Genomic DNA, 26499 nt, shown 5'->3' on the forward strand with positions numbered 1-26499 from the left:
TTCTGTCCAAAAAAATGAGCTCTAATTTTAAACAGGTATTATTAAATTCCTCTGAAATAGACTTCATGCAGATGTATTTGTTAAAACATCCTTTTATTGACTGTGTACACTTATTAGCAATTCACATTTCACTTTATCTACCAAGTGGAAGAACATTTATTCTTTCATTAAAAAGTTAAGCCCTTAGGGCAGCAGCAGGGACACAGAGCCTTCTTCTTATAAACGGCTCTGTCCAGTGAATGTGAGATGCTTCCATATTAATACAAAAGAGTAAAATAAATAGAACAAGTGGATTTCTCCTGCCTTCCATCATCCCCTCCCTGCCAATACACTCCACTTATTTTATAAAATGCCAGCACGTAAACAGTTCCCACACTGGTACTTCCATTAATCACAAGAGGAATATCACTATCTGGTACCACTGAGTTCAGAACATCTGTAGAGCTGTGTGAAAATGACAAAAGGAGTTTGAAGCCACGGTCATTTCCTCAGGAAAACACGTTCTGGACAGAGAAGGTAGAAAATCATGAGGGTGTTTGTCAGCCTCTTGCACCTTGCTGCTCAAGTTTCTGGAGCTGTTTTTCAAGTTTTGAGATGTTTACTCGATGCATCATCAGAAACTGGCCATTCAAATGAAAGACGGGGATGTCAAATTTATACCTGTCATACCAGGCAGAGTTTTCTGGAAGTGTGATGTCCACTTCCTGTAAAATAAACTGAAACAGAGACAGACTAAAGCTCTATTTTTCAGCAACATGGAACAATGCAATGGTTATAGTGACAAACTGATCCCCAGACCAGTTCTAACACTCAGAGAGTTTTTTTTACGGTTGTTGTTTATTTGAGGTCCACAGTCATCTAATGACCTTGATTTCCCCAACCTGATTTATTTCTTTATATTCCTTAATTCTCCAGTTCGCTACTTTTCTGTTCTATCTGTGAGGTTCAGCATTACTACTCAGTTGAAATGAAATAAACTATGTCCCCAACTGGGAAGCTGCCTGAGACTCAAGAAAGACATGTTTGGACTGGAAGATTGGGAAAGGTGTCACAGTTTGCAACTGGAAAACACTTCCATGGAAATGACAAAATAACATAAAAGGAATAGGGACAAAAGCTTAAAGCATGAATACTGTACCTGCTGGTTAACTTTGACTCATTTTAACAGTCAGAGTAAGAAAACCAGTGCTGCTCAGAGAAAAACACTTAGGTGTAATGACTTTTATGGAAATCAGCACTAAAGTCTCTCTAAAGAACAGAAAGAAAATTTAAATGAAAAATAATTCAATGTCTTTTCCTAAAGAAAGGATCCAGACAGATGCTTTGTCTTATACTACATATACTATCCATTCCATATACATAAAGCTATAGTGTTTCATATTACCCGGTTTTTATAAGGCCCCAGTACTTCCTTGGCTTCATCACAAAGGGGACATGGATCCTATAGGAAGAAAAAAGCCATTAATCCCAGAGAAATGGCATTCAGCCTGACAAAAGCCACAAGAAGCAGATTATACTTAATTTAAAGGACTATTTTCTCCCAGGTTAATTATACTGTTTTATTTCCAAAGCAAAACACTGCTACAGAATCTTATAAATAGCTGGTATTTCATGGTAAATGGGCTTTTGGCAATTTTTAATTGTGTTTTGATTTTCTTCTCTACAAGCATATTTATCTAATAAATGTTGATGCTTACATGTTACACATATATATACATGTGCATATATGTGTATATATATGTACACACAATACATTTAGATGTTTATATGTTCTTGTTACTGGCTTAGTATAATTGATACCTGAGAAGATCATTTTCAAAACATCTATAGTTTTAGGGCTTTGTCCTTCCTAGATGAGGAGCACCTTCTAGGCCTGGCTGACATTGCCAGAATTTCTTAAAATCTGTTTTGACGGGGGGCACTGAGCTTTGCCAGCCTGTTTTTCCATTTATTTTATCTTTCTTTTTCTTTGGCCATGCCATGCAGCTTGAGGAATCTTAGTTCCCTGACCAGGGATTGAACCTGGACCCATAGCAGCAAAAGCATGGAGTCCTAACCCCTGGGCTGCCAGGGAAGTCCCCAGCCTGTTTTTCCTAACAACCCAGTGGGATGGAGTTAGATAGTTACTACCCCGTCTTTAGAAGGGAAAAATCTCTTTACTTTGGGTGCTGATTTTACCAACTCTTTAATGTTTTGTCAGTTTTCTCATTATAAGTGTCAGCAGTAGGTTTCCCAGAGTCACTCCACTGTACGAGCAAGTTTCTTGGCTGTTGTTTGCACTCTGTCTAGAGGAGACGTCTCCTGAGAATGCTATGGACCACTGGCAGATTTTAAAGGCTTATGAGGCCCTGACTCAGTGAACAAGGACTACTGTAGGTTCTCTTGTATGAGCTAAAAACAGATTCAACATACTGATGCTTATATATCAACATGCTGATACCATACTGATGCTTATATAAAACCTGCTTTTTAACAGGATAGAAAACGATGAGCTGTTATGGAGGCCCTTCCTCCAGCTTAACTCACCATATTTTGAAATAAGAGCCCAGATCATCAAAAGACATTTTCCTTCCGAAAGGTCTTTCTGGCCCTATTTTCCTGCTTCAGAGAATTTGGCTCATTATGTTATTATTAGCATTATAATAAACAGATGATGGGTAGTCTGTGATTTTTAAGATAACCACATTAAAATTTTCTGAAAAAGTTCAAAAAAGTCAAGAGAGGATCTTAAAAGCAAAAGCAAAACAAAACCCAGTGAAATTGCAGAAGTACTTGCTTTTATAATAAAGAACTTTAGTAGATCTAAGATCACTTTTTTTTTTTTTTAACCCAGGGACCATGGATGTCTGGGCAAATTATCACATGTGTGTGTATTTTTATGAGGAAATGTTCATCAAATTTTAAAGAAATCTATGAACTGAAAAATGACAAGATGGTAAAGAATGCAGGAGACCTGGGTCTGATCCCTGGGTCAGGAAGATCCCCTGGAGAAGGCAATGGCTGTGCACTCCAGTATTCTTACCTGGAGAATTGCATGGACAGAGAAGCCTGGCAGGATTCATAGGGTTGCAAAGAGTTGGACACAGCTGAGCAACTAACACACACACACCTTAGCTCTTCGACTACAGATGACTCAGGGACTGGCCAGTCTTAGACAATGGATAATGTGAGGCTTTTGCTGAGGTTTCTGTAGATACCTGAAATGTGAGATCTGGGATTGGGATTGCTGCAGTTATCCATCTGAAGAGCCAGAGTGTGCACTGATTTAACTCAGAGAATGTGGAGCTGAAGAGATTGGTAATATGCTTAAGTTGCAGAATCAAGCTACTTCTGAAACTAGACTAACCCCTAAAATCCCTTTTTCGTTTAAGCCATTCTGGGAAGTACTTTCTATTATTTATAAATGGAAGAGACCTGATATGTACTTTTTCTTTCAGAGAACTGGGAACTCCTGGAGGTGACAGTAATATCTTGTATGTCTATTGACATAAATGAAGGGTTCAGTACAAGTTTTAAGCTGAACGGAAGATTGGTGGAATTTTTTTTTTTTTTTTTTGGCACATGTGTTGGTTTACTTAGGCTTCCCTGGTGGCTCAGATGATAAAGAGTCTGCCTGCAATGTGGGAGACTCGGGTTCGATCCCTGAGTCGGGAAGACACCCTAGAGAGCAAATGGCAACCCAGTCCAGTATTCTTGCCTGGAAAATCCCATGGACAGAGGAGCCTGGTAGGCTACAGTCCATGGGGTCACAAACAGTAGGACATGACTGAGTGACTTCATTTTCTTTTTTGGCTTACTTGGCTGTTGTTCAAACTGAAAAATTGTGCAGAATAGTTAGGCTGAATGAGCACCATTAACCTTAATGGATTATTTTATTTTTGTGGTTAATTTTCACATGCATTTCTCATATGTAGACACAGATTATGAAATATTTTTGTTCCATAATAGTGCAATATATTATTATGAATATGAAAAGTAGTTAAGATTATTTTCAGTAAGAAATTAACTTTAAAATTTTATTAGGTAATTTTCAGATATATTCAAATTGCTAAAATGCCTGAAATCTAAGTAAGTCTATTAAACAAGAGACCTTTTTTGTTTGAATTGCAGTATTTTTCACTAAAGTTATTCTGTTACCCAGCACTTTCTTTTTTGATTATAAATCACACAAAGTAATGTTAATTAGCAAAAGGAAATCCATAATGCTTGTCTTATAAGTTTTACAGGAAAAATCTCTTAAAAAATTTACACTTGCTTTATGACTTAAAACTAGTGTTCAGTTCAGTTCAGTCGCTCAGTTGTGTCCGACTCTTTGTGACCCCATGAATCGCAGCACGCCAGGCCTCCCTGTCCATCACCAACTCCCGGAGTTTACTCAAACTCATGTCCATCGAGACAGTGATGCCATCCAGCCATCTCATCTTCTATCGTCCCCTTCTCCTCCCTGCCCCCAATCAGGGTGTTTTCCAATGAGTCAACTCTTCACATGAGGTGGCCAAAGTATTGGAGTTTCAGCTTCAGCATCAGTCTTTCCAATGAAGACCCAGGAGTGATCTTCTTTAGGATGGACTGGTTGGATTTCCTTATAGTCCAAGGGACTCTCAAGAGTCTTCTCCAACACCACAGTTCAAAAGCATCAATTCTTCGGTGCTCAGCTTTCTTCACAGTCCAACTCTCACATCCATACATGACCACTGGAAAAACCATAGCCTTGACTAGACGGACCTTTGTTGGCAAAGTAATGTCTCTGCTTTTTAATATGCTATGTAGGTCAGTTATAACTTTCCTTCCAAGGCGTAAGCGTCTTTTAATTTCATGGCTGCAATCACCATCTGCAGTGATTTTGGAGCCCCAAGAAAATAAAGTTTCTCACTGTTTCCACTGTTTCCCCATCTATTTGCCATGAAGTGATGGGACCAGATGCCATGATCTTAGTTTTCTGAATGTTGAATTTTAAGCCAATTTTTTCACTCTCCTCTTTCACTTTCATCAAGAGGCTTTTTAGTTCCTCTTCACTTTCTGCCGTAAGGGTGATGTTATCTGCATATCCAGGGTTACTGATATTTCTCCCGGCAATCTTGATTCCAGCTTGTGCTTCTTCCAGCCCAGTGTTTCTCATGAGGTACTCTGCATATAAGTTAAATAAGCAGGGTGACAATATACAGCCTTGATGTACTCCTTTTCCTATTTGGAACCAGTCTGTTGTTCCATGTGCAGTTCTAACTGTTGCTTCCTGACCTGCATATAGGTTTCTCAAGAGGCAGGTCAGGTGGTCTGGTAATCCCATCTCTTGAAGAATTTTCCACGGTTTATTGTGATCCACACAGTCAAAGGCTTTGGCATAGTCAATAAAACAGAAATAGATGTTTTTCTGGAACTCTCTCTTTTTTGATGATCCAGCAGATGTTGGCAATTTGATCTCTGGTTCCTCTGCCTTTTCTAAAACCAACTTGAACATCTGGAAGTTCACAATTCATGTATTGCTGAAGCCTGACTTGGAGAATTTGGAGCATTACTTTACTAGTGTGTGAGATGAGTGCAATTGTGCAGTAGTTTGAGCATTCTTTGGCATTGCCTTTCCTTGGGATTGGAATGAAAACTGACCTTTTCCAGTCCTGTGGCTACTGCTGAGTTTTCCAAATTTGTTGGCATATTGAATGCAGCACTTTCATAGTATCATCTTTAAGGATTTGAAATAGCTCAACTGGAATTCCATCATCTCCACTAGCTTTGTTCGTAGTGATGCTTCCTAAGGTCCACTTGACTTCACATTCCAGGGTGTCTGGCTCTAGGTGAGTGATCCCACCATCATGATTATCTGGGTTGTGAAGATCTTTTTTGTAGTTCTTCGGTGTATTCTTGCCACCTCTTCTTAATATCTTCTGCTTCTGTTAGGTCCATACATTTCTGTCCTTTTTTGAGCCCATCTTTGCATGGAATGTTCCCTTGGTATCTCTGATTTTCTTGAAGAGATCTCTAGTCTTTCCCATTCTGTTGATTTCCTCTATTTCTGTGCATTGATCACTGAGGAAGGCTTTCTTATCTCTCCTGGCTATTCTTTGGAACTCTGCATTCATATGGGAATATCTTTCCTTTTCTCCTTTGCTTTTCGCTTCTCTTCTTTTCTCAGCTATTTGTAAGGCCTCCTCAGACAGCCATTTTGCTTTTTTGCATTTCTTTTCCATGGGGATGGTCTTGATCCCTGTCTCCTATACAATGTCACCACTTCAGTATTCTTGCCTTGAGAACCCCATGAACAATATGAAAAGGCAAAATGATAGGATACTGAAAGAGGAACTCCCCAGGTTGGTAGGTGCCCAATATGCTACTGGAGATCAGTGGAGAAGTAACTCCAGAAAGAATGAAGGGATGGAGCCAAAGCAAAAACAATACCCAGTTGTGGATGTGACTGGTGATAGAAGCAAGGTCCGATGCTGTAAGGAGCAATATTGCATAGGAACCTGGAATGTTAGGTCCATGAATCAAGGCAAATTGGAAGTGGTCAAACAGGAGATGGCAAGAGTGAATGTCGACATTCTAGGAATCAGCAAACTAAAATGGACTGGAGTGGGTGAATTTAACTCAGATGACCATTATATCTACTACTGTGGGCAGGAATCCCTTAGAAGAAATGGAGTAGCCATCACGGCCAACAAAAGAGTCCGAAATGCAGTACTTGGATGCAATCTCAAAAACGACAGAATGATCTCTATTCATTTCCAAGGCAACCCATTCAATATCACGGTAATTCAAGTTTATGCCCTGACCAGTAACGCTGAAGAAGCTGAAGTTGAATGGTTCTATGAAGACTTACAAGACCTTTTAGAACTAACACCCAAAATAGATGTCCTTTTCATTATAGGGGACTGGAATGCAAAAGTAGGAAGTCATGAAACACCTGGAGTAATGGGCAAATTTGGCCTTGGAGTACAGAATGAAGCAGGGCAAAGGCGAATAGAGTTTTTCCAAGAGAATGCACTGGTCATAGCAAACACCCTCGTCCAACAACACAAGAGAAGACTCTACACATGGACATCACCAGATGGTTGACACCAAAATCAGATTGATTATATTCTTTGCAGCTGAAGATGGAGAAGCTCTATACAGTCAGCAAAAACAAGACCGGGAGCTGACTGTGGCTCAGATCATGAACTCCTTATTGCCAAATTTAGACTTAAAACTAGTGTTAGGGATAAGAAAATAAGTACAAGTCAGTCCTCATTATTTGTGGATTCTGTATCTGTGAATTCATCTAGTCACTAAAACTTATTTGTAACCCTAAAAATTAACACCCAAACTTTTGCAGTCATTCATGGATGTGCAGTTGCATAGAGCAGTAAAAAATCTGAGTGCCCAAAGTGTACATTTTCAGCTGAGTTGCAACAAGATGAAGCTCTTTCTAGCTCTCATACTGGAAACAAGTGTCCTTTTCATGATCTACTTCAGTTCAGTCGCTCGGTCATGTCCAGCTCTTTGCGACCCCATGGACTGCAGCATGTCAGGCTTCCCTGTCCATCACCAACTCCCGGAGCTTGCTGAAATTCATGTCCATTGAGTCCATGATGCCATCCAACCACCTCATCCTCTGTTGTCCCCTTCTCCTCCTGCCTTTAATCTTTCCCAGCATCAGGATCTTTTCCAATGAGTCAGTTCTTCGCATTAGGTGGCCAAATCATGATCTACTGAGTGCCATGATTCTTGCATTTTTGTGTTTTTCTGCCATTTAAAATAGCCCAAGTGCAGTGCTGAGGTGCTGTCCATTGTTTCTAAGCGTAAGAAGGCTGTGCTGTGCCTTAGGGAGAAGGTGCTGTGTCCGACGAGCTTCGCTCAGGCACGTGTTATGATGTTGCTGGCCCTGAGCTCGGTGGTAATGAATCAACAGTGTTCATTAAATAAGGTGCCTTTAAACAGAGACACACCTAAAACACAGTTATGCATTTTTCCCCCGCCTCTTATCCTCTCTTGACCAACTCCCTAGAGCTTTCTCCTCATCATTTCTCTGAAAATGCTCGTAAGTTCCAATGACCTTCATGTTGCCGAATCCATTGGTCAATTTTCAGACTTCACTCTTTCAAACTACCAGCAGTATTTGGCAGAGCCGGCCATCTTCCTTAAAACAAAGGTTACGTATTGATCAGCTGACAAAAACGTTGTGACCAGATGCTCAAAGGACGCTAACCCTATAGTCACCCTAGGAGCAGTGGTTCAATACTTGCTAATTCAGTATTTGTAGCGACTTTATAGACTATGACTATCACAAATAACAAGAACTGACTATATTGCTAAATGATACACTTGTAAACATCAGTTCTTTTCTTTCAATGTAAGGATTAGATGACAAATATATTAATTTACTCTCTGAAAACAGTGAGACAATGAAGTATCTGGGTAGGGTAAGAGTTAGCACTGTTGTAAACTGATGAGTGAGTCTGAAGAAAATTTACACCATTGCTTGCTTTCCTTTCAACATTTCCCCCCTTTCATAAATGTACAACTTTCTTCCCCCAACATTTGAATACTTTATGTTTTTAAAGTAGTAATTTTACTTTTTCCTCTGTACCTTTGTGAATAAGGTCAGCACAGGCAGAGCAGTCTTTGAGGCAGAGAGATTTCTCAAGAGCAGTTGAAAGGAGTGTTTGGCAAGTTGCATGCTATTTCCTTGAAACCAGAGCATCTTAATTCTGCCAAAAGAAAAACAGAGCAGTAAACTTATGTGCCCTAGACTTTGCTCTTTATAATAGGAACAGTAAGCTGCAAGTCTGTAATGGAATTTGAAGACTTCAGATGTACTTCTTGGAGTCTAGGAGTGGCAGAGAGGCCAAGATGTTTGGCACGTCTCCATGATGCCTCAATATGCACTGTATTCCAAAGAAAACAGAACTTAGAAGGAGAAAAATCCAAATGTATGAATTAACTATGTGTCTAATCACTTGGTTTCTGTAAGCAAATTGCATGTGTGTGTTAATTAGAATAAAAAATTAAATTGCACCTGTAGGTTTTGCTAGCATCCTGATGATCTTCTAAAATGTGGAAGTTTCCTGAGATGATTTTTATTTGCAGAGGTAGCTTATCTTATTGGTGGGCATTCAACAGTGCCCAGCCACCTTCACGGTAAAGGAACAGTATGTAAGCAGCACAAGCTTCCAGCTGAAGGTTAAGGCTATTACTTATGAGATCTGTGCTCTGCTGCAAGAGGTGGGGAAACAGAGCGGTACTCAGAGGAACTTACAGGGAGAATTAGGCTGAGCTAACTTGTCAAAAACAAAAATAAACTCAACTCTTTTAAGAAGTATTTTAAAAGGAGGTTGCCATCATTTGTGAAAACATCCACAAATGTACTAGTGTTTCTGCTGGAGATATTCCAATAAGAACAGCGTGGTAACAGCAGCATGTCAAACACTAGGCTTTGAAGTTCTCTCATCCTGCTACTTTGCATGACATAAGACACCCTACTTATTTATAGTTATTCTTCTGAGCCTCCAGCTTTGTCCTTTAAACTACATATATGATCATTTTACTTTTAAAACATATGCACTGTTGACTTTATTGCTTATCAATATTCCTAGCATGAATTCATTCCTGGGATCTTCATTTCTTAACTTCTCTTTACTCCATCTCTCCAACTTCACCTATCAGTTTTCCCCTCCCTTATCTTGGTGAGTTGCAGAGCAAAGATTTTCTTTCTGTTCCTTGAATAACCAAAGATTATTTGTTTGTCAGGATTTCTGCACTTCCTGTCTCCTTGTGTGAAAAACTCTCAGGTAGCTTCTCATTTGGCCTGGGCACATGTCACCTCTTTAGAGATGCCTTAGTGACTACCTTATCAACATGGGCCGGTCCACCACTCTCCTTCCTCATATCTCGCTATAGTTTTCTATTATCCTTCACTAAAATTGTTTCTTTACCTGTATGTTCCCTTTACTACAACATGAGTTCCATAGGAGCAGATACTTATTCACTCCAGTAACTCCTGAGTGTCTACCATTAACCTGGTATACAGTAGCTGTTTAAATAACTGTCTGAATGTCAGTAGTATTACAGTGAGCCTCCCTCCTCCTCTCCAGTTTCACCTCTAACCCTCAACAGACACTCAGTGCGCACAGTTGTCACTATTGGGGCTTCCCTGGTGAATCAGACGGTAAAGACTCTGCCCGCAATGTGCGAGACTTGGGTTCGATCCCTGAGTCAGGAAGATCCCCTGAAGAAGGGGATGGTTACCTACCCACTCCAGTACTCTTGCCTGGAGAATTCCATAGACAGAGGAGCCTGGCGGGCTATAGTTCATGGGGTTGCAAAGAGTCAGAAACAACTGAACGACTAACACTTTTTATCCCCCTTTCCAGTTTCACCTCTGCCCCTCATCAGACACTCAGGGTGCAGAGCAGTCACTGTTTGGGGAGATCTCATATCATAACTAAAGGTAAGCGCTCCTCCGCGCGTCCACAAGAGCAGGCAGGGCACTGCAGCTGGTCCCAGCCCTTCCCCACCGTCTCAGTCTCATTCTGCTCTGCTCCACAGGGCATGCCTGTATTAACCGTGCTCTGGTCTCTACTGGTGACCAGGCTTCTCAGTGTAACATTAGCTTCAAACTCATTTCAAACAGAATGATATGACTTTAAAAGCACTGAACCCATATCAAACTAGAGTAAAGACAGACAAAAGGACTGAATTCTGACCTGTGGAAACAATAATCTTTCCTTCTTTCCTAAACCCTTAGTCTTCCAGTTCTTCCTGGATCTCCCTGCTATAAATGATCCTGATAATGCATAAAAAAGAATGTGATAAGAATTCTGCAAGGACCCAGCATTATTCTAAGGTGGAAAGGAGATCTAAATAGTTTCACAATATGCTGTGCTACTCTCAACCAAGTGATAAGCCCTGGTGTATATATTTTCCATAAATTCAGCAGAATCAGCACTCCAATAGGTGAATGTGGTTGGAGACAGTAGCTTCAAAACATGTCTCTGTCTACAGAGGATATAAATGAAGGGGGAAAGTAGAATGCTAGCCATGTTTACACTAGGTACAAATTTCTGCACGTTGGTTTGGGGAAGGCATTATGCTAATAGTGACACACCCTCCTAGGGTATGAAGGTAAAGAAGCTGTGTTAAATGAAAGAGAAAGAAAATTCTGAAGATCAGTTTTGTGAGAGTAAAAACAGAAAGGCAGCCCTGGAAATGAGAAGGAGCAGGCCATGTAAGGCAGTGACCTAAGATGACAACCAGGATAGTGAACGGCAGCTGTGTGCTTTGAGTGGAAGGATTTAAGATTTATTGATGTCTGTCTGGTAAGGAATAGAAAACTTATTGCTTTTAGCTGGCTAAGTTGAGACTGAGGTGTTAAGGCTTTTGTAAAAAAAAAAAAAAAAAAATCACAATCACAGTGGAAATCTGCTTTAGTATTTCCAACATGACAAAACACAGCATGCGGTCTTGGTTGCACCCAAGACAAATAAAACCTGTCATAGTAAACAGAGTTGCTATTCATTTCAGATTTGCAAGAATACTTGTTCAACTAACCCAGAAAGCTAAATAAAGTCTTCAGAGATGCCACTACCATTCTGCCTAAATTAGTTCTCTTCTCCATGTTAGTCTCCATTTCTCCTTTTTTTCTCCCATGTAAATTTAATCACTTAAACATGAGGCATTTGTTTATTGAGAAATGCATGAGTATTATGCAGTTTTACTACCTGCATATTTTCCAAATGCCCTGAGGCACATGCATTTTACCACACTGTTAAATTAACTTATTTCTTCGTGAGCACTGTATTATAAAATTATATTGGAGTCTGATATATACTAAAAAAAAATTCCCTATACCTCTCCTAGGCAGAAATAAGGTATTAAGGCTAAAGTTCTGACCACTGGAGTTCACTTACTTTTAGAAATAAAAAGTAAAATGAAAAATGGTACACTCCAATTGGAATCCTATAATATTCTTCTTAGAATATTTTATTAACTCTGTAAACCCTAATGCCATTGCTGTCAATGTCATATTCACCCAATCATGCCTTCTTGAAGTAAAATCTTAATATGGACTACTCTGTCAATGTGACATTGTCATAGTTCTATTATTTTTGAACAGTATCTCAGCACTGTAAGAAATGTTCTGAAAGGTGGTCTGTACCTGTTGGCTCATGACTAGGACAACTTTTTGATTATGTCATTGAATTTAGTCATGAAATGTGTGTCTTTACTACACACACAAACACATACACACACACAATTTTATCCTTTGTATTCTGTTACATGTCTCTGTAATATAAGCAAAAAGAGCTGTGTGCATAATATCAAAAAAGCACAGCTGGGTCACCTTTGTCACAGACAAAAAAAAAAAAGTATAAGACTGGATTTAGAATGTGTCTAAAACAAATTCCACAGCCTAACGATAAAGATGGTGACTCCTGCTGTTTCAAGTACACGGCTGCTCAAAGGCATGGATCACCCCAAAAGAGAGAGGGAATGCTGGCTTTTCAACAAAACTGAGGCCAACTTCAGTGGTCTTATCCGCCTAATCAAATACAGCATGGGGGAGGGCTGACTGGACTCAATTCCGTCCTCCTTGAAGCAGTATAAGAAAGGTAACTTTATAGTGTTTTCCCTGTGAAGCACTGAAGGGCATATCATTAAAGCAACTGATCATAGGACAGAAAGAAGCCAGGGTCATTTGCGCCTTTATTAAGGATTACTCATTTCTTGCATGAGGAGCTGCCCATGCCCTGGCTGCACCTCACTTTTGTGGGGCTCCTGGATTCTTCAAATGCTGTGTGTGTCTGATTAGAAGGCAAACAACTTGTTCTCACTTGAGTAGAGAAACTGACCTTCACAGATCAGAATTTTTATTCATTCAAAGAATCCTTTGGCACACCGAATCTCCAAGCTCACATGATCTCTTAGCAGCAAGCTGCAGTGTTGTTAGTTCATGTGCAAAATCAAAAAGTCTATCTAAGCTCAGGTACCACCTTCATTCAGTTCAGTTTAGTCACTCAGTCGTGTCTAACTCTTTGCAACCCCATGAACTGCAGCACACCAGGCTTCCCTGTCCATCACCAACTCCAAAAGCTTGCTCAAACTCATGTCCATCAAATTGGTGATGCCATCCGACCATCTCATCCTCTGTTGTCCCCTTCTCCTCCTGCATTCAATCTTTCCCAGCATCAGGGTCTTTTCAAATGAGTCAGTTCTTCACATCAGATAGCCAAAAGTACTGGAACTTCAGCTTCAGCATCAGTCCTTCCAATGAATATTCAGGACTGATTTCCTTTAGGATTGACTGGTTTGATCTCCCTGAAGTCAAAGGGACTCTCAAGAGTCTTCTCCAACAACACAGTTCAAAAACATCAATTCTTTGGCATTCAGCTTTCTTTATAGTCCAACTCTCACATCCATACATGACTACTGGAAAAACCATAGCTTTGACTAGACGGACTTTTGTTGGCAAAGTAATGTCTCTGATTTTTAATGTGCTGTCTAAGTTGGTCACAGCTTTTCTTCCCAGGAGCTAGTATCTTTTAATTTCATGGCTGCAGTCACCATCTGCAGTGATTTTGGAGCCCCCCAAAATAAAGTCTCTCACTGTTTCCATCATTTCCCCATCTATTTGCCACAAAGTGATGGGACTGGAGGCCATGATCTTCATTTTTTGAATGTTGAGTTTTAAGCCAGTTTTTTCACTCTCCTCTTTCACTTTCATCAAGAGGCTCTTTAGTGCCTCTTTGCTTTCTGCCATAATGGTAGTGTCATCTGCATGTCTGAGGATATTGATATTTCTCCCTGCAATCTTGATTCCAGCTTGTGCTTCACCAGCCCAGCATTTCGCATGATGTACTCTGCATATAAGTTAAATAAGCAGAGTGACAATACACAGCCTTGATGTACTCCTTTCCCAATTTGGAACCAGTCTGTTGTTCCATGTCAGGTTCTAACTGTTGCTTTTTGACTGCCTACAGATTTCTCAGGAGGCAGGTAAGGTGGTCTCGTATTCCCTTCTCTTTCAGAATTTTCTAGTTTGTTGTGATCCACACAGTCAAATGCTTTAGCGTAGTCAATGAAGCAGATGTTTTTCTGGAATTCTCTTGCTTTTTCTATGATCCAACGGATGTTGGCAATTTGATCTCTGGTTCCTCTGCCTTTTCTAAATCCAGCCTATACATCTGGAAGTTCTCAGTTCACATACTGTTGAACCCTAGCTTCGAACATTACTTTGCTAGTGAGATGAGTGCAGTTGTGCAGTAGTTTGAACATTCTTTGGCATTGCCTTTCTTTGGGATTGGAATGAGAACTGACCTTTTCCAGTGCTGAGTTTTCCAAAATTGTTGGCATATTCAGTGCAGGTCTTTCACAGCATCATCTTTTAGGATTTGAAATTGCTCAGCTGGAATTCCATCACCTCCACTAGCTTTGTTCGTAGCGATGCTTCCTAAGGCCCACATGACTTCACACTCCAGGATGTCTGGCTCTAGGTGAGTGATCATACTATCATCATGGTTATCTGGGTCTTTAAAGGTCTGTTTTGGGTCTTATAGTTCTTCTGTGTATTCTTGCCACCTCTTCTTAATATCTTCTGCTTCTGTTAGGTCCATACCATTTCTGTCCTTTATTGTGCCCACCTTTGCATGAAATGTTCCCTTGGTATCTCTAATGTTCTTGAAGAGTTTTCCAGTCTCTCCATTCTATTGTTTTCCTCTATTTCTTTGCATTGATCATTGAGGAGGGCTTTCTTATCTCTCCTTGCTATTCTTTGGAACTTTGCATTCAGATGGATATATCTTTCATTTTCTCTTTGCCTTTCACGTCTCTTCTTTTCTCAGCTATGTATAAGGCCTCCTCAGACAACCATTTTGCTTTTTTGCATTTATTTCTCTCCCGGATGGTTTTGATCACCGCCTCCTATATAATGTTACGAACCTCCATTTATAGTTCTTCAGGCATTCTATCTATCATATCTAATCCCTTCAATCTATTTGTCACTTACACTGTATAATCATAAGAGATTTTATTTAGGTCATACCTGAATGATCTAGTCATTTTCCCTACTTTCTTTAAGTCTGAATTTTGCAATAAGGAGTTCATGATCTGAGCCACAGTCAGCTCCTGGTCTTATTTTTGCTGACTGTATACAGCTTCTCCATCTTCAGCTGCAAAAAATATAATCAGTATGATTTTGGTATTGACTGTCTGGTGATGTCCAGGTGCAGAGTTATCTCTTGTGTTGTTGGAAGAGGTTGTTTGCTATGACCAGTGTGTTCTCTTAGCAAAACTGTTAGTCTTTGCCCTGCTTCATTCTGTTCTCCAAGGCCAAACGCTGGAGCTTCTTCACAAGAGTATAACGTAAATTTAATACTGAGCTGGAATTAACCTAAGACTATTACTGTCGCTCTTGCTGGACCTGAGTTCCAGAGTGGCTCAGGGCTTCTGTTCAGTCATTCGTGCCACGTGAGATGTTAAGTGTTCCATTTCACATTCACTACCATCTAAGTATAACATTCCTATTGTTATCCAGTGACTAGAAACACATGTGTGTGTGCACGCACACACACACACACAGGCCCACATAAACACCCCTCTATTGGGAACAGAATCCACTATTTTAGATTACTGAGAGCTCATGTAATGAGGTGAAAGTGACCCACTCATCTGGGTCACTGGGCTCTCCCTGATCCAGAGAAACAGGGATGAATGATGCCTCCCCAGGGGTCTTATGTGCTGTGGTCAGTCAGCGGTGTCCAAACCTCCCTCTCTCCCCTAGTGGGAGCCTAGCCTGGGATCTTGGGCCCAAGGGTGGAGCCAAGACTGACAAGGTGAGGCGGTGTATAGGGACCCAGTCAAAGCTGCAGATTGAGCTGATACTTTGAGGTGTCAGTTCCAAGAGTAAGCAGCGTTAGAATGAGGCTGCAGAACAGAAACAGAGGGTAGGGGGTGGCAGGCCGCCTGGAGGGGGCCCCTCACTCTCTGGGTGGGACCTCAGGTGCTTTTCAGCACCTCAGCTGCAGCAGTCAGGGGAACTGGCCAGGGGAACTGCCAAGGAGATAGCCCCAATTCAGACATGATGTTATAACAAGGATCCCTGGCTCACCATGCACCCCTGGGGCCACCTGTACATGGCTTCATGCTCAGCTCCATTCTTTTTTAAAATAATGTGACACTGTATTAGTTTCAGGTATAAAATATACTGATTCGATATTTGCACATACTGTGAGATGATTATCACAGCCTCATCTGTCTGTGATCCGGACTGTTGACTTGATCCCACATAACACATGAGATCTTGGGCAGACACACCCACACATCCACCCTGCTCCCTGCAGCTTCTATTTCCAGGATTCAGTGGCAATAGGTTCATCACACCGGGGAGAGAGAAGCCTGCAGAGAGAAGCAGTTCCAGAAAGATATGACTGGTCACATGAGCTCCTAGAGACAAAGCCCCCTTTCTAACTTTCTTTTAAATGACTACTATGACTCTGGGGTTTCCAAGTATCTGGATGTCTCCACTCCACTGTTTGAATGCAATGGGTGCTGCGTTCATTTACATTCAACACACTGTTCTGCACAAAGTTTTTTAACTGTTTGAAGTGTGGGCCCTGGCCTATCCAATAACATTACAACTCCGAAGGTATATGGCATTCACATGTCCATCACTTAGTACATTCACTCTGCTCCTCTATCCCACTCCCTTCAAATTCTCAGTAAAATTAAGCCCCTGTTGTTTTTTCTTCATCCTGTCTGGTGTTTAGCCCATTTCTTTCCCTCCAAATAAAACTCTCACATGGAGAAATCAACTCTATATTCTGGATACAAGCAACTAGAGAGAGACACGCTGTAGTGGATTTAGGAGGGAGATAAATTCTTCACTGAAACAATATAAATAGAGGAGAGATCACAATGGGGGGGCATCTAATGGGCAACTTCAGATGTCATAGAGAAAAGAAGAGAAGAGTACTGTGGGCTGACATTGGAACTGGTTTCACGAGAGAAGGATCTGAAGTCATGTAGGATTTGGATACATAGAAAAGGGGAAAGCATTCTGAAGTCAGGGTTAGACACAAAGGCATGAGGTAGGAATGCTGTGGCCTTTTGGATGGGAGCCAAAGAAAGGTTTTAAAGAAAAGAGTGATGCGATAAAATCAGTATTTTAGGAGACTGATCCGGCAGCAGTGAGCAGGATAGACTGCAAAGGAAAGAAGAATGGAGGCAGGAAAGAGTTGAGTTATGAAAATCTAGGTGTGGGATGAAAGTCACTCATTCAACAATTACCTGCCGTTTTCCACGTATGAGAAACTCACAGGTACTGGGTTCAGTGGTGCACCGAACAGTTAAGTCCCTGCCCTCCTGGGGTCCGTACTGTCACGGGGCACATTAAAGAGACTCTTAGGTCAGACAACATCAGACAGTAGTAAGCAGAGGGGAGGGAGTGAAACAGCTGATGTGATGGTAACCAAGGCAGGCCTTTAAACAAGGTGCTCTGAGCAGGTGTCATTTTTGCTGAGACTAAAGGTTAAGAAGGTACAAAGATCTGAAAGAAGAGCATTGTGGGAGAGAGAACAGAAAGTGCAAAGGCTCTAGGCTGAGGACAACTTTGATTTAGTGAAAGAAACAAGAAAGGACAGTGTGGCTAAAGCAAGTAAGCAAGGGGAAGTGTGGAGGAGACAGGTCAGTGGGGGTTGGAACACCTAAGGCCTCGGGGGTTATGTTAAAGAATTGAGGTTTTAAGCATAATTAGATTTAGAGGAAGGAAGTTACGTGATCACATGTACATTTTAAAAACAGGACTGTAGGGACTTCCCTGGCAGTTCAGTGGTTAGTGCTTCCACTGCTGGGGACCCAGGCTGTATCTCTGGTTGGGAAACTAAGACTCCCTGCAAGCCACATACATGTGACTGCTAAGTTGCTTCAGTCATGTCTGACTGTAACCCGCCAGCTCCTCTGTCCATGGGATTCTCCAGGCAAGAATACTGGAGTGGGTTGCCATGCCCTCCTCCAGGGGATCTTCCCAACCCAGGGAATGAATCCACATCTCTTACGTCAGGAGACAGAAGACCCCCATTGGCAGGTGGGTTCTTTACCACTTGTGCCACCTGGGAAGCCCGGCAAGCCATATGTCACGGTCAAAAAAAAAGAGATGACTTTAGCACTGTGTGGACTTCCTTGATGACTCAGACAGTCAAAAATTCGACTGCAATGTAGGAGACTTGGGTTCAATCCCTGGGTTGGGAAGATCCCCTAGAGAGGCAGTGGCTACCCACTCTAGTATTCTGGCCTGGAGAAGAGCAGGCAGAAGAGCCTGGTAGGCTACAGTCCATGTGGTCGCAAAGAGTCGGAGACCACTGAGCGACTTTCACTTTCACTTAGCACTGTGTGAAGAATGGGTTTGGGATGGCAAGAGTGGAACCAGGGAGCCAGTTAGGGGCTACTGTAGTAGTCCAGGGGAGAAAGGTGTGTTGCATGGACAGGCGTGAAAGGACCTGCCAATGAACTGGATTTGAGTAATTAAAAATGACAGTAGGACTATCCTAGTTTCGGTCGTGAGCCTCTGGGTGGGTCGTGGTGCCAGTTTACTAAAATGAGGGATGCTGAGGCAGGAACAGATTGAGCGGGGTATGGGTCTGGGAGCTCAGTGAGGGACAGGCTGGAGCTGAAGTAGAAAGTGGCATGTACAGGTTTGGTAGCCAGGACAGAAACCAGGACTGAAGATAACATTCAAGACTCCTTCAGTTTGAAGGCTCCTATTACAGATGAGATTGTGAGATCATCTAAATAGCTAAGAAAAGAAGAGGGCCCAGGAGAGACCTCTCAGGCAATCCAACATTCAGTAGTAGTGTGGAGAGGAGCCAGTGAAGGAGGCAGAGAGAAAGGTTGATGGGGTAGGAGGAAAATCAGAAAAGTGGGCTGTCATGGAAACCAGCAGAAGAAAGTATGTCCAGAAAGATAGGAGTGGCCGATTGTCAAAAAGAGTGATGAGGGCTTGGACTGGAAAAGGGACAGTCAAAGAATCTACCACGAATCAGATAAGATGTGTCTGATGTTACTCCAAAGGAATGAAATCTTACAACCAATGCCAACCCCTAAAATGAATGGCCTTGTCTGATCCCTGCCTAATTTCACCTCTTAAACAAAAGGAGATATTTCTGGTGAAGATGGAGGCAGTGGGGTAAGGAGAAGAATAAAAGCAGAAGTTGGATGGATGACTTAAGAAGAGACAATAAATATAAAAATCTTTGTACAAGTTAAAAAGCAGAATAGAGAAATAAAGCTTAGCTATTTGTTACGAAATAACACAAAGATAAGGTACTGTTAATAATACTGATGATGATGAGTCTACTGACTTAAATGTGTTTTTACTGGCCCCAGAAGGAGGATCTAAAACTCTAGGAGTGATAGTCTCAGAAACAGGGAATTGAAAACTGAAAAACATTTCAAACAAATAGCTGAAAAGTTTCAGATTGTGAACATTACTTAAATGGGAATTCCTAAGACAGGATATAACTGATTCAAGACCCAACATATTTATCTTCTGGTGTTAGTTGGTCAGTTGTATCCAACTCTTTTCGACCCCATGGACTGTAGTCTGCCAGGCTCCTCTGTCCATGGAATTCTCCACGCAAGAATACTGGAGTGGGTAGCCATTCCCTTCTCCAGGGGATCTTCCAGTCCCAGGGATTGAACTGGGTTTCCTGTATTGCAGGTGGATTCTTTACTGTCTGAGCCACCAGAGAAGCCCATTTATTTTCCACTAAGACTTAATATCTTGACCAGCAAATACCCTGGCACCAGGATCTGGCTTAGCTTACTCAGGCCTTACACAGTACAATGAAATTCATTTTGCAAGAGGCAGAGATTTTCCCTTGATGGGCTCTGAACAAAGGTCACTTCCTTTCCCGTTATTCCTTCCTAATACTTGCCTTTATATTTTCAAAGAAGGGAAAATTCAGTACCACTGTTATTTTATCAATGATATCCTCAACCCAACTCCTGTATATCAAAACAGAAGCTGCTTAGGCAGCGGTAAAGTTGGATTTATTAATAATCTTTAAAGACAAAACTTGTTCCAAAGTATTTTGAATAAATGTGTAGAGAGGTCAAAGTAAATGTAAAGGAATATAGCTTTCACTAACTCATCAGTCAGGGGAATTAAGCACAAATGGCACGATTCTTCATCTTTAAAGTTACTCTTTATATCTTATAGAGTTTCAGTTGGAATTCAGCGCGTTTAAATTCCTGGGTGCATTCCTGTGTGAGGATTTCATAAATCTAAACCCCAAAGACAGACAACTCCACCAATTAGTTCTCTGATGCTAGGCAATTCCTTGTCTCTTTAAGCCTCAGTTTCATCAACTGTAATATGGAACTATGACCTCCTGTCCTGTTCTCTCATTTTACAGAGACTAGGAGAAACTGTCCTAGGTTTCAAATGTCCTCCAGATCACAGAAGGGGAAATCACATACAGAAGAGATGCTGTGGCAATAGCTCATGATGTCAAAAGGCTCCAAAGAAAGCCTTGGAAGTAGTTAACTGTAGGAGTCTAAAATGCTAGGCCCATTTAAAGAGGACCAAAATTCATCTGGGCAAAATTCATTCAAATAGATCTGGGCAGAAGTGTACATGGGCTTGCTGATCCCAAGCTTGTTTCTCTAGCTCCTTGATCATAACTGGGAAGCCTTGGCATCCAAAAATACTCTGCAGGAAAATGGGGGAGGTGACATTGATCTTGCATTGTTTAAGCATCTGAGATGGAAAAGTACCTCCAAAAAGAATACCAAGAATGTGCCTCCAAAAATAAGAATAATGTTTCCTATTGACAGACACATTTAAAGAACGATTTTTAATGACAGACCCTCATCATCTTGGCATTCTCCTCCACTTCCAGAAGTGCGGCTGTGTTTGCCGAGGCTGATAGCAAGCTGACAAATGTGAAATAGGAGGGAGGAGGAATCTTCTGAGTAAGCAAGAGTTTGTTTTAGAATCTTTGGACCTTAGCAGTCACATTTTCCAGATCGTTGCTTCAGAAGAGCCTACTTGGTAATAGGGTTAGTTACCAGAAAAACATTTAGCTAAGAAAAATAAAATGAAGATGCTGATCAAGAATAGTAGTAGAGGAAGGACCCCTCCCTCTAGCACCCAGGGGTCCAAAAGGGATTCCAGACTAATTCTTGTTAACACAATGGGGCTTGCACACACTGTACCCATCCCCTCATCCTCAACTCCAAAGTTATTGACTCAGCATCTGGCCTAGAGCCAGAGGTATATTCTGAATTCAGAGCGTGCAACAATGTTCAGTACAATTAGGACATAATGGCTGCAAAGCTGTTCCTGAAAGCCAAGAAAGCCTGAATAATGTGCTTGGGTTATATCATACATGAGGGCTTAATAGAGTTTAAAAACCAATTTGAAAATTCCTTCATTCCATAAAGATAGCATTAAGATGAGGGCAAAATCATGCTAGTTCAAGGGTTGGGGATAAAGTGCATAAGGAATTATGCAGACTCCTTTCCTTATTATCCTTCTTAACCAAAATGACCCATTCCCTTTGAAGGTATCTCTAATGCTTACTACTGACCCAGAAAGAAGGAAATTTCATTAAAAAAATCTTAAGTCTTATTGTACCCAGCTAGTAATGCCAGTTTCCTTGCTATTTAAAAAGCACACAATTTCATTTCCAAAAACAACTGTTTGCAATTCAAATTCCATCCATCCAGGCAATGTCTCCCATTTGTCACTAATACTCCACCATTTCCAATTCATTTTGCACAAGAGGTGAAGTTATCCACATGACCACACAAGACCTGAAAGATGTTTCATTCATTTTTAGCCATTTTGTAGTAAATGCCTTTGGAACATTTGAGATATTAAATCCATCACTTCTTTGGACTTGTGACACTAATACTAGAACATTAGGGACTATCCACTCTTGAGGTCCTGCTCTAGTAAGCTTCAGATACATGAGATTCCTCAATTTTCTCAGTCCTATTCTGGTTACTTAGGAGCTGACATTGATAGAAAATCTTAATATTTTGGAGATGGATTCCAAGGGACTTTGGAGATGCCTGTGCTTGATAAAGAAATTGTTTTACCAAAGACTTTCATAATTTTTTCTCTATATTTTCTCTTTGAACAATGCTTATTTTTCATATGAGACCAGCACAGAATTTTCAGAACAGAAAGGGATCTCCAAGGTCAACTCTTTTTTCCCAAAAAGTCTCCAAAAGCTTTATACCTTAATCCTCAGAGTATACTAAGTAATGGATACCACATTTTGTTTAAGATTTAAGGATGGAGAGACTGAGGAAAAGTCTCAGCTTCAGATGGCAGAGTTCCTTTACGGTAAGAACAAGGTTCTGATCTCTAAATCTAAGATGATACAGATTAACTTCATTTTTGAACTTGGAGAAACAGAGATGAATTTAGATCTCTCTCTCTTTTTTTTTTCAGTCTATGAACTAAGCTGCTTCAGCTGACTGAATTTCTATTAATTTTTCTTTTTCCTGAATTTCTATTAAATAACAGTATCCTTTCTCTTGGCTGACTGGAAGAACTACATGTTTTAAGAAGTAAAGAATTTAAAAAAATCAAATAATTCAGTCTTATGTCCTTACCCCTGACTAAACTAGAAGCCACTTCCCCATTATTTCATGATTGATATGAAAAAGCACAGGAGCAATGAGAGGAAGGTCATCTGTTTCCAGCAGTAACATTCTGGTTTCTGCTGGACTCCCATTGGCAACAGAAGGAAGCCGCATAGATAGACCACATGCTTGCCCTATTACAATACAAAAAGCTGACAAGTTTGAAGTCTTTTGAAATGTCAGTCAAGTAGAAAAGATGATGTGGCTTTCCTTCAATATTATTTGGGTAACCTAGCCTTAAAATAGTGAACAAAATCCTTTATCCTTAAGGCAGGGCCAAACCAAGATATTAGTGGCTTAGATAAGCTAATAATTTAGTATACCTTCAAATGGATACTTTTCAGATATTCACTCAACAGGTGTTTGAGTGAGGAGTTGGACACTGAAGGCCTTGAGAGAGAATGGAGATAGGGCTGGTGGGGTCCTTTACTTTGCATATTCCGTTCAGTATAAGAAAGACCCTGCAACTCACCAGGCTAGATCACCTTGGATGGCAGTTTGGTGACCCTCTGTAGATTCTCAAATATACCCTTCCTTACTCCAAGCTATTTATTAAGGCATTAACTGTAGCATTTAAAACTGCATCTGGTAGCCCCTTGAAAGATTACTGTTTTACATTCTTTTCTCTACGTTGCTGATTCCCACCGATGCTTTCATATTCCTTACAGATCCAGCCTCCCCTTTATACCATGTACTGAGTGTTTGTAATGTGCCAGGCTCTGTGCCAGGTACTAGAAATATAAACGTGATTCAGATACTTTCCCTGCCCTTACAGAACTCACACCTTGGGTAGGCCAAAGATTTACAAACAAATAATACAATACCACAGTGATGAAGTCTACAGCAGTAAAATGGTTGTTACTAGATATTGGTAAAATGCTCTGAAATCCTTGGAGATGGATACTTTCTTAAAATAGAAGGCATTTTGAGTTTTACTTCTATCTCTGGAAATCTTATCTTGGGTAAGGATTGGAATAAAAAGAGAGTAATGTTTTCATGCCTCTAGTTCCCTGCCTCTGTAACTGAGATGGGGAGGTAGGGATGTGGAATAATATCTAGGTGAAACTTAGCCAAAACTTTTCACTTTGCATGTTCTTCCTCTAATAATTTTTTTGTCTCTTGAACTTGCCATGATGCTAGGGGAAGGATGATGGAAACTCACCTAGTCCCTGCTACCTGGGTAACTACACATCCCTGGATCCAGATGGTTTCTCCCTTCAAAATAATTGCAAACAAGATTAAAACTGCAAGCAGGAACTATTCCAGCTGGCTTTTGGCTTCCTCTGATGTACACCCCTTGAATAAAGCAGTGGCAAAATTAGATTTAAAATAAGGAACATAAAAAACCTTACTACTTGTACCAGTTCACCTCAAGGTCCTGCTATGTGTGAAACCCTGAGCCCTGGCATTAGAGTAACTAAATGCGTCAGCCACCTGGAGTTTGCACGTTATGAAATACAAAAACCTTAATAATAAGAAAAAGAAAACTTATTTTGAAGGCGTACCTCCACACTGCCTCTGAGTATTTAAGAGTCTGCTGGAAACAGGCATCTGGAATAAAATAGAAATACAGTCCAATAAATTCCCAAGTTGGAAAATCCTCATTTCTATTTCCTTACCTGCCATCAATCCATCTAAAGAAAACCACATAGCCACATTTTCCTCTGGTAAAGGAGACAAAAAAATATTGATCCTCCTTTGGCAGGCAGTTACTACTGACCACAGTAAGCATGAAGAAAAAACTCTGGGGAGTCTGCCTATCTAAAACACCAGGCCCACCAACTTTAATTTTCACACCAGGACCTGTTCTGGTTCCAGGCAGTTCCTTGGCAGAGCAAGACGCAGGTTATCAGGTTACGACATTTCACACAGAACCATGATTTAGTTTTGCCTTACCCCCAACATTACTATAACCACTCAGTATTTTCAGGGCACATCTCTTTTTCTAAGTGTTTTCAGTTTCAATGTATATAGCTCCAAATATTGCTAGCATTTTAAGCACTTTCATAGAGCATTCCTGAGATAATTAGCCACCTCATCTTTTTGCAGTCACACACTGAACCATGGCTCTTTGCTGCTTAACCAAGGCAGTGTGTGGTTAAGGAAACCTACTTATGTTGGGAAATGTGCCAGAGAGTGTGGGGGGCATAACAGATCTTAGAAACAATCTCCATGCTATAGGAGCTGAGAATCTTGGGGTTGAGCTGGGTCATAATGTGGATTTCTTCTTTTTTTAAGTGTTCTAAAATACAAAGTACTACATAAAATACAAAGTACTACATAAAATACTTTCTATGAAGAATAAAGATCAGCCAGGTTTAAAAAAAAGAAAAATAACTCCTTGTTCTTTCACAGGACAACCTTAGAAAGACACTTGCCTATTCATGTTAGTAACAATCCAGTAGGGACTTCTATAACTCTGGACTTATTAAAAAAAAAAGTATGAGTCATATTTGTCAGGGGTGACTGACAAGGCTAAATATTTATTGAGAATTGTATAGGCTCTGATTTATTCTCTCATGGTTCAGCACCTAGAAGGCTGGGTTTGTCCAGTAAAGGCAGAGAGGAGGTCCAGAAAACCCCAGGACTCACAGTGTTCCCGACAGCACTCACGATTAAACGTTTTGGCCCTCAATTAAAGGTCAACATGGCTGCTCAAAAACGTTTATTTCAAAAGGCAGTCATCTCAGCCAACTGAGATTACATTGCCACTTCACAGAACTCAATTAAATCCGAAACAGAGCATCTGTTAATCAGGGAAGAGGCATGAAGTTGTGATGTTTTCTGCTTCCTCTTAAAAAGCTGCCTCTTCCCACCCATGTTCACTTCCCAAAGCGCCATCGCGCGCACTCACATACACACGCGCTTATAATTTTCCCGCGGAGGTTCACGGATTTATGGCTCCCGGTTTAATTAAATTTCCTGTAATGACAATCGAAATCGGCAGCGTGCGGCACAGCGTGGAGCGCCCGTGACCTCCTCTCCCGCCCGCGTACCGGCTCCGGGCTGGGGACCGCGAGCGCCCACCTGCCGGCGCCCGACCGCTGGGACCCACCTGAGCCTCAGCCGCCCCTGTCGCCGCTTCCGCCCTGCGCCCGGCACTTCCGCCCCAGCCGCGGGCGCCCTCCCGCTCCCGCACTTCCGCCCCGGCCCTCAGCCCTTAGGGCTCGTGTCAGTGGAGGCCAAACCCGAGCCAGTCACCCCTCTGAAAGGTGGCCGCGCCTGGGCTGTTAACGCGTGAAAACAGACGCGAAAATCAAGGCCACACTGGTTTATTTTTTTGTTTTTAAGACCACGGAAAAGTGACCTGGCAGGTTTGGGAACCATTTAATATCGAGATATGAAAGCCAGCTTTTAGAGAACGTGCAGTGAAGGCCGGTTTAACTCCCCCTCCCCCGCGTTCATTCATTTATTGTTTACTGCCCTCTTTCTCTGAGCCCCGGCTGAGCTAGGTTATGGGGAACAGGGATGATGAACAAAATGTTTGACTTGCCTACACAGCCCTAAAGTTTGGGTGGGTGCCACCCAAACTTTAGGGCTGTGTAGGCAAGTCAAACATTTGGAAACTGAGCTTTACAAGTCCTGTGGCTAACTGTTGTGAAAGGGACCTCTGGAAGAATAGAAATGTACTCTAGGTAAAGAAGTAACTTTTAGACTGGAACATACAGGGTCAGGTTGGGCAGGGACTGTGCTCTCCAGGCCTAGGGACTGCTGACACTGAGGGAGCAGGAATGTGGGCAGTGCGCAGAAGAGGGACCAGCAAGGCTGAAGCCTTGGGGGATGGGGGCAGGGGTCCGGGAGTTGGGGGCGGGTTGGAAACAAGCTGGAAAGGATAGGCCTGAGTAGACCCTGTAGGGCTTTTCAGGTTTGTGCTAAGGG

General features: G+C 41.4%; 1 protein-coding gene across 5 annotated transcripts; it reads right to left on the reverse strand.

Annotated features, from left to right (window-relative positions):
- Nucleotides 1-76: 76 nt before the first annotated feature.
- Nucleotides 77-25752, reverse strand: C4H5orf63 (chromosome 4 C5orf63 homolog). 5 transcript variants are annotated; one of them, XM_043465947.1, is made up of 6 exons: nucleotides 25676-25737; nucleotides 24126-24171; nucleotides 16194-16362; nucleotides 8561-8681; nucleotides 1385-1441; nucleotides 77-704 (listed from the first exon to the last, which is right to left on the reverse strand). In XM_043465947.1, exons 2-6 carry the CDS (start codon nucleotides 24169-24171, stop codon nucleotides 540-542), a joined length of 558 nt encoding a protein of 185 aa, XP_043321882.1. In that variant the 5' UTR covers nucleotides 25676-25737; the 3' UTR covers nucleotides 77-539. The 5 variants fall into 5 exon arrangements, with proteins under 5 accessions (XP_043321882.1, XP_043321880.1, XP_043321881.1 ...); XM_043465945.1 differs by having other exon boundaries at nucleotides 77-716; nucleotides 25676-25731; XM_043465946.1 differs by lacking the exon at nucleotides 25676-25737 and adding an exon at nucleotides 25475-25623 and having other exon boundaries at nucleotides 77-716.
- Between the last annotated feature and the right edge of the window lie 747 nt (nucleotides 25753-26499).

Source organism: Cervus canadensis, chromosome 4 (assembly GCF_019320065.1).
Source record: "Cervus canadensis isolate Bull #8, Minnesota chromosome 4, ASM1932006v1, whole genome shotgun sequence".
In the NCBI taxonomy this organism is placed as follows: Eukaryota; Metazoa; Chordata; class Mammalia; order Artiodactyla; family Cervidae; genus Cervus; species Cervus canadensis.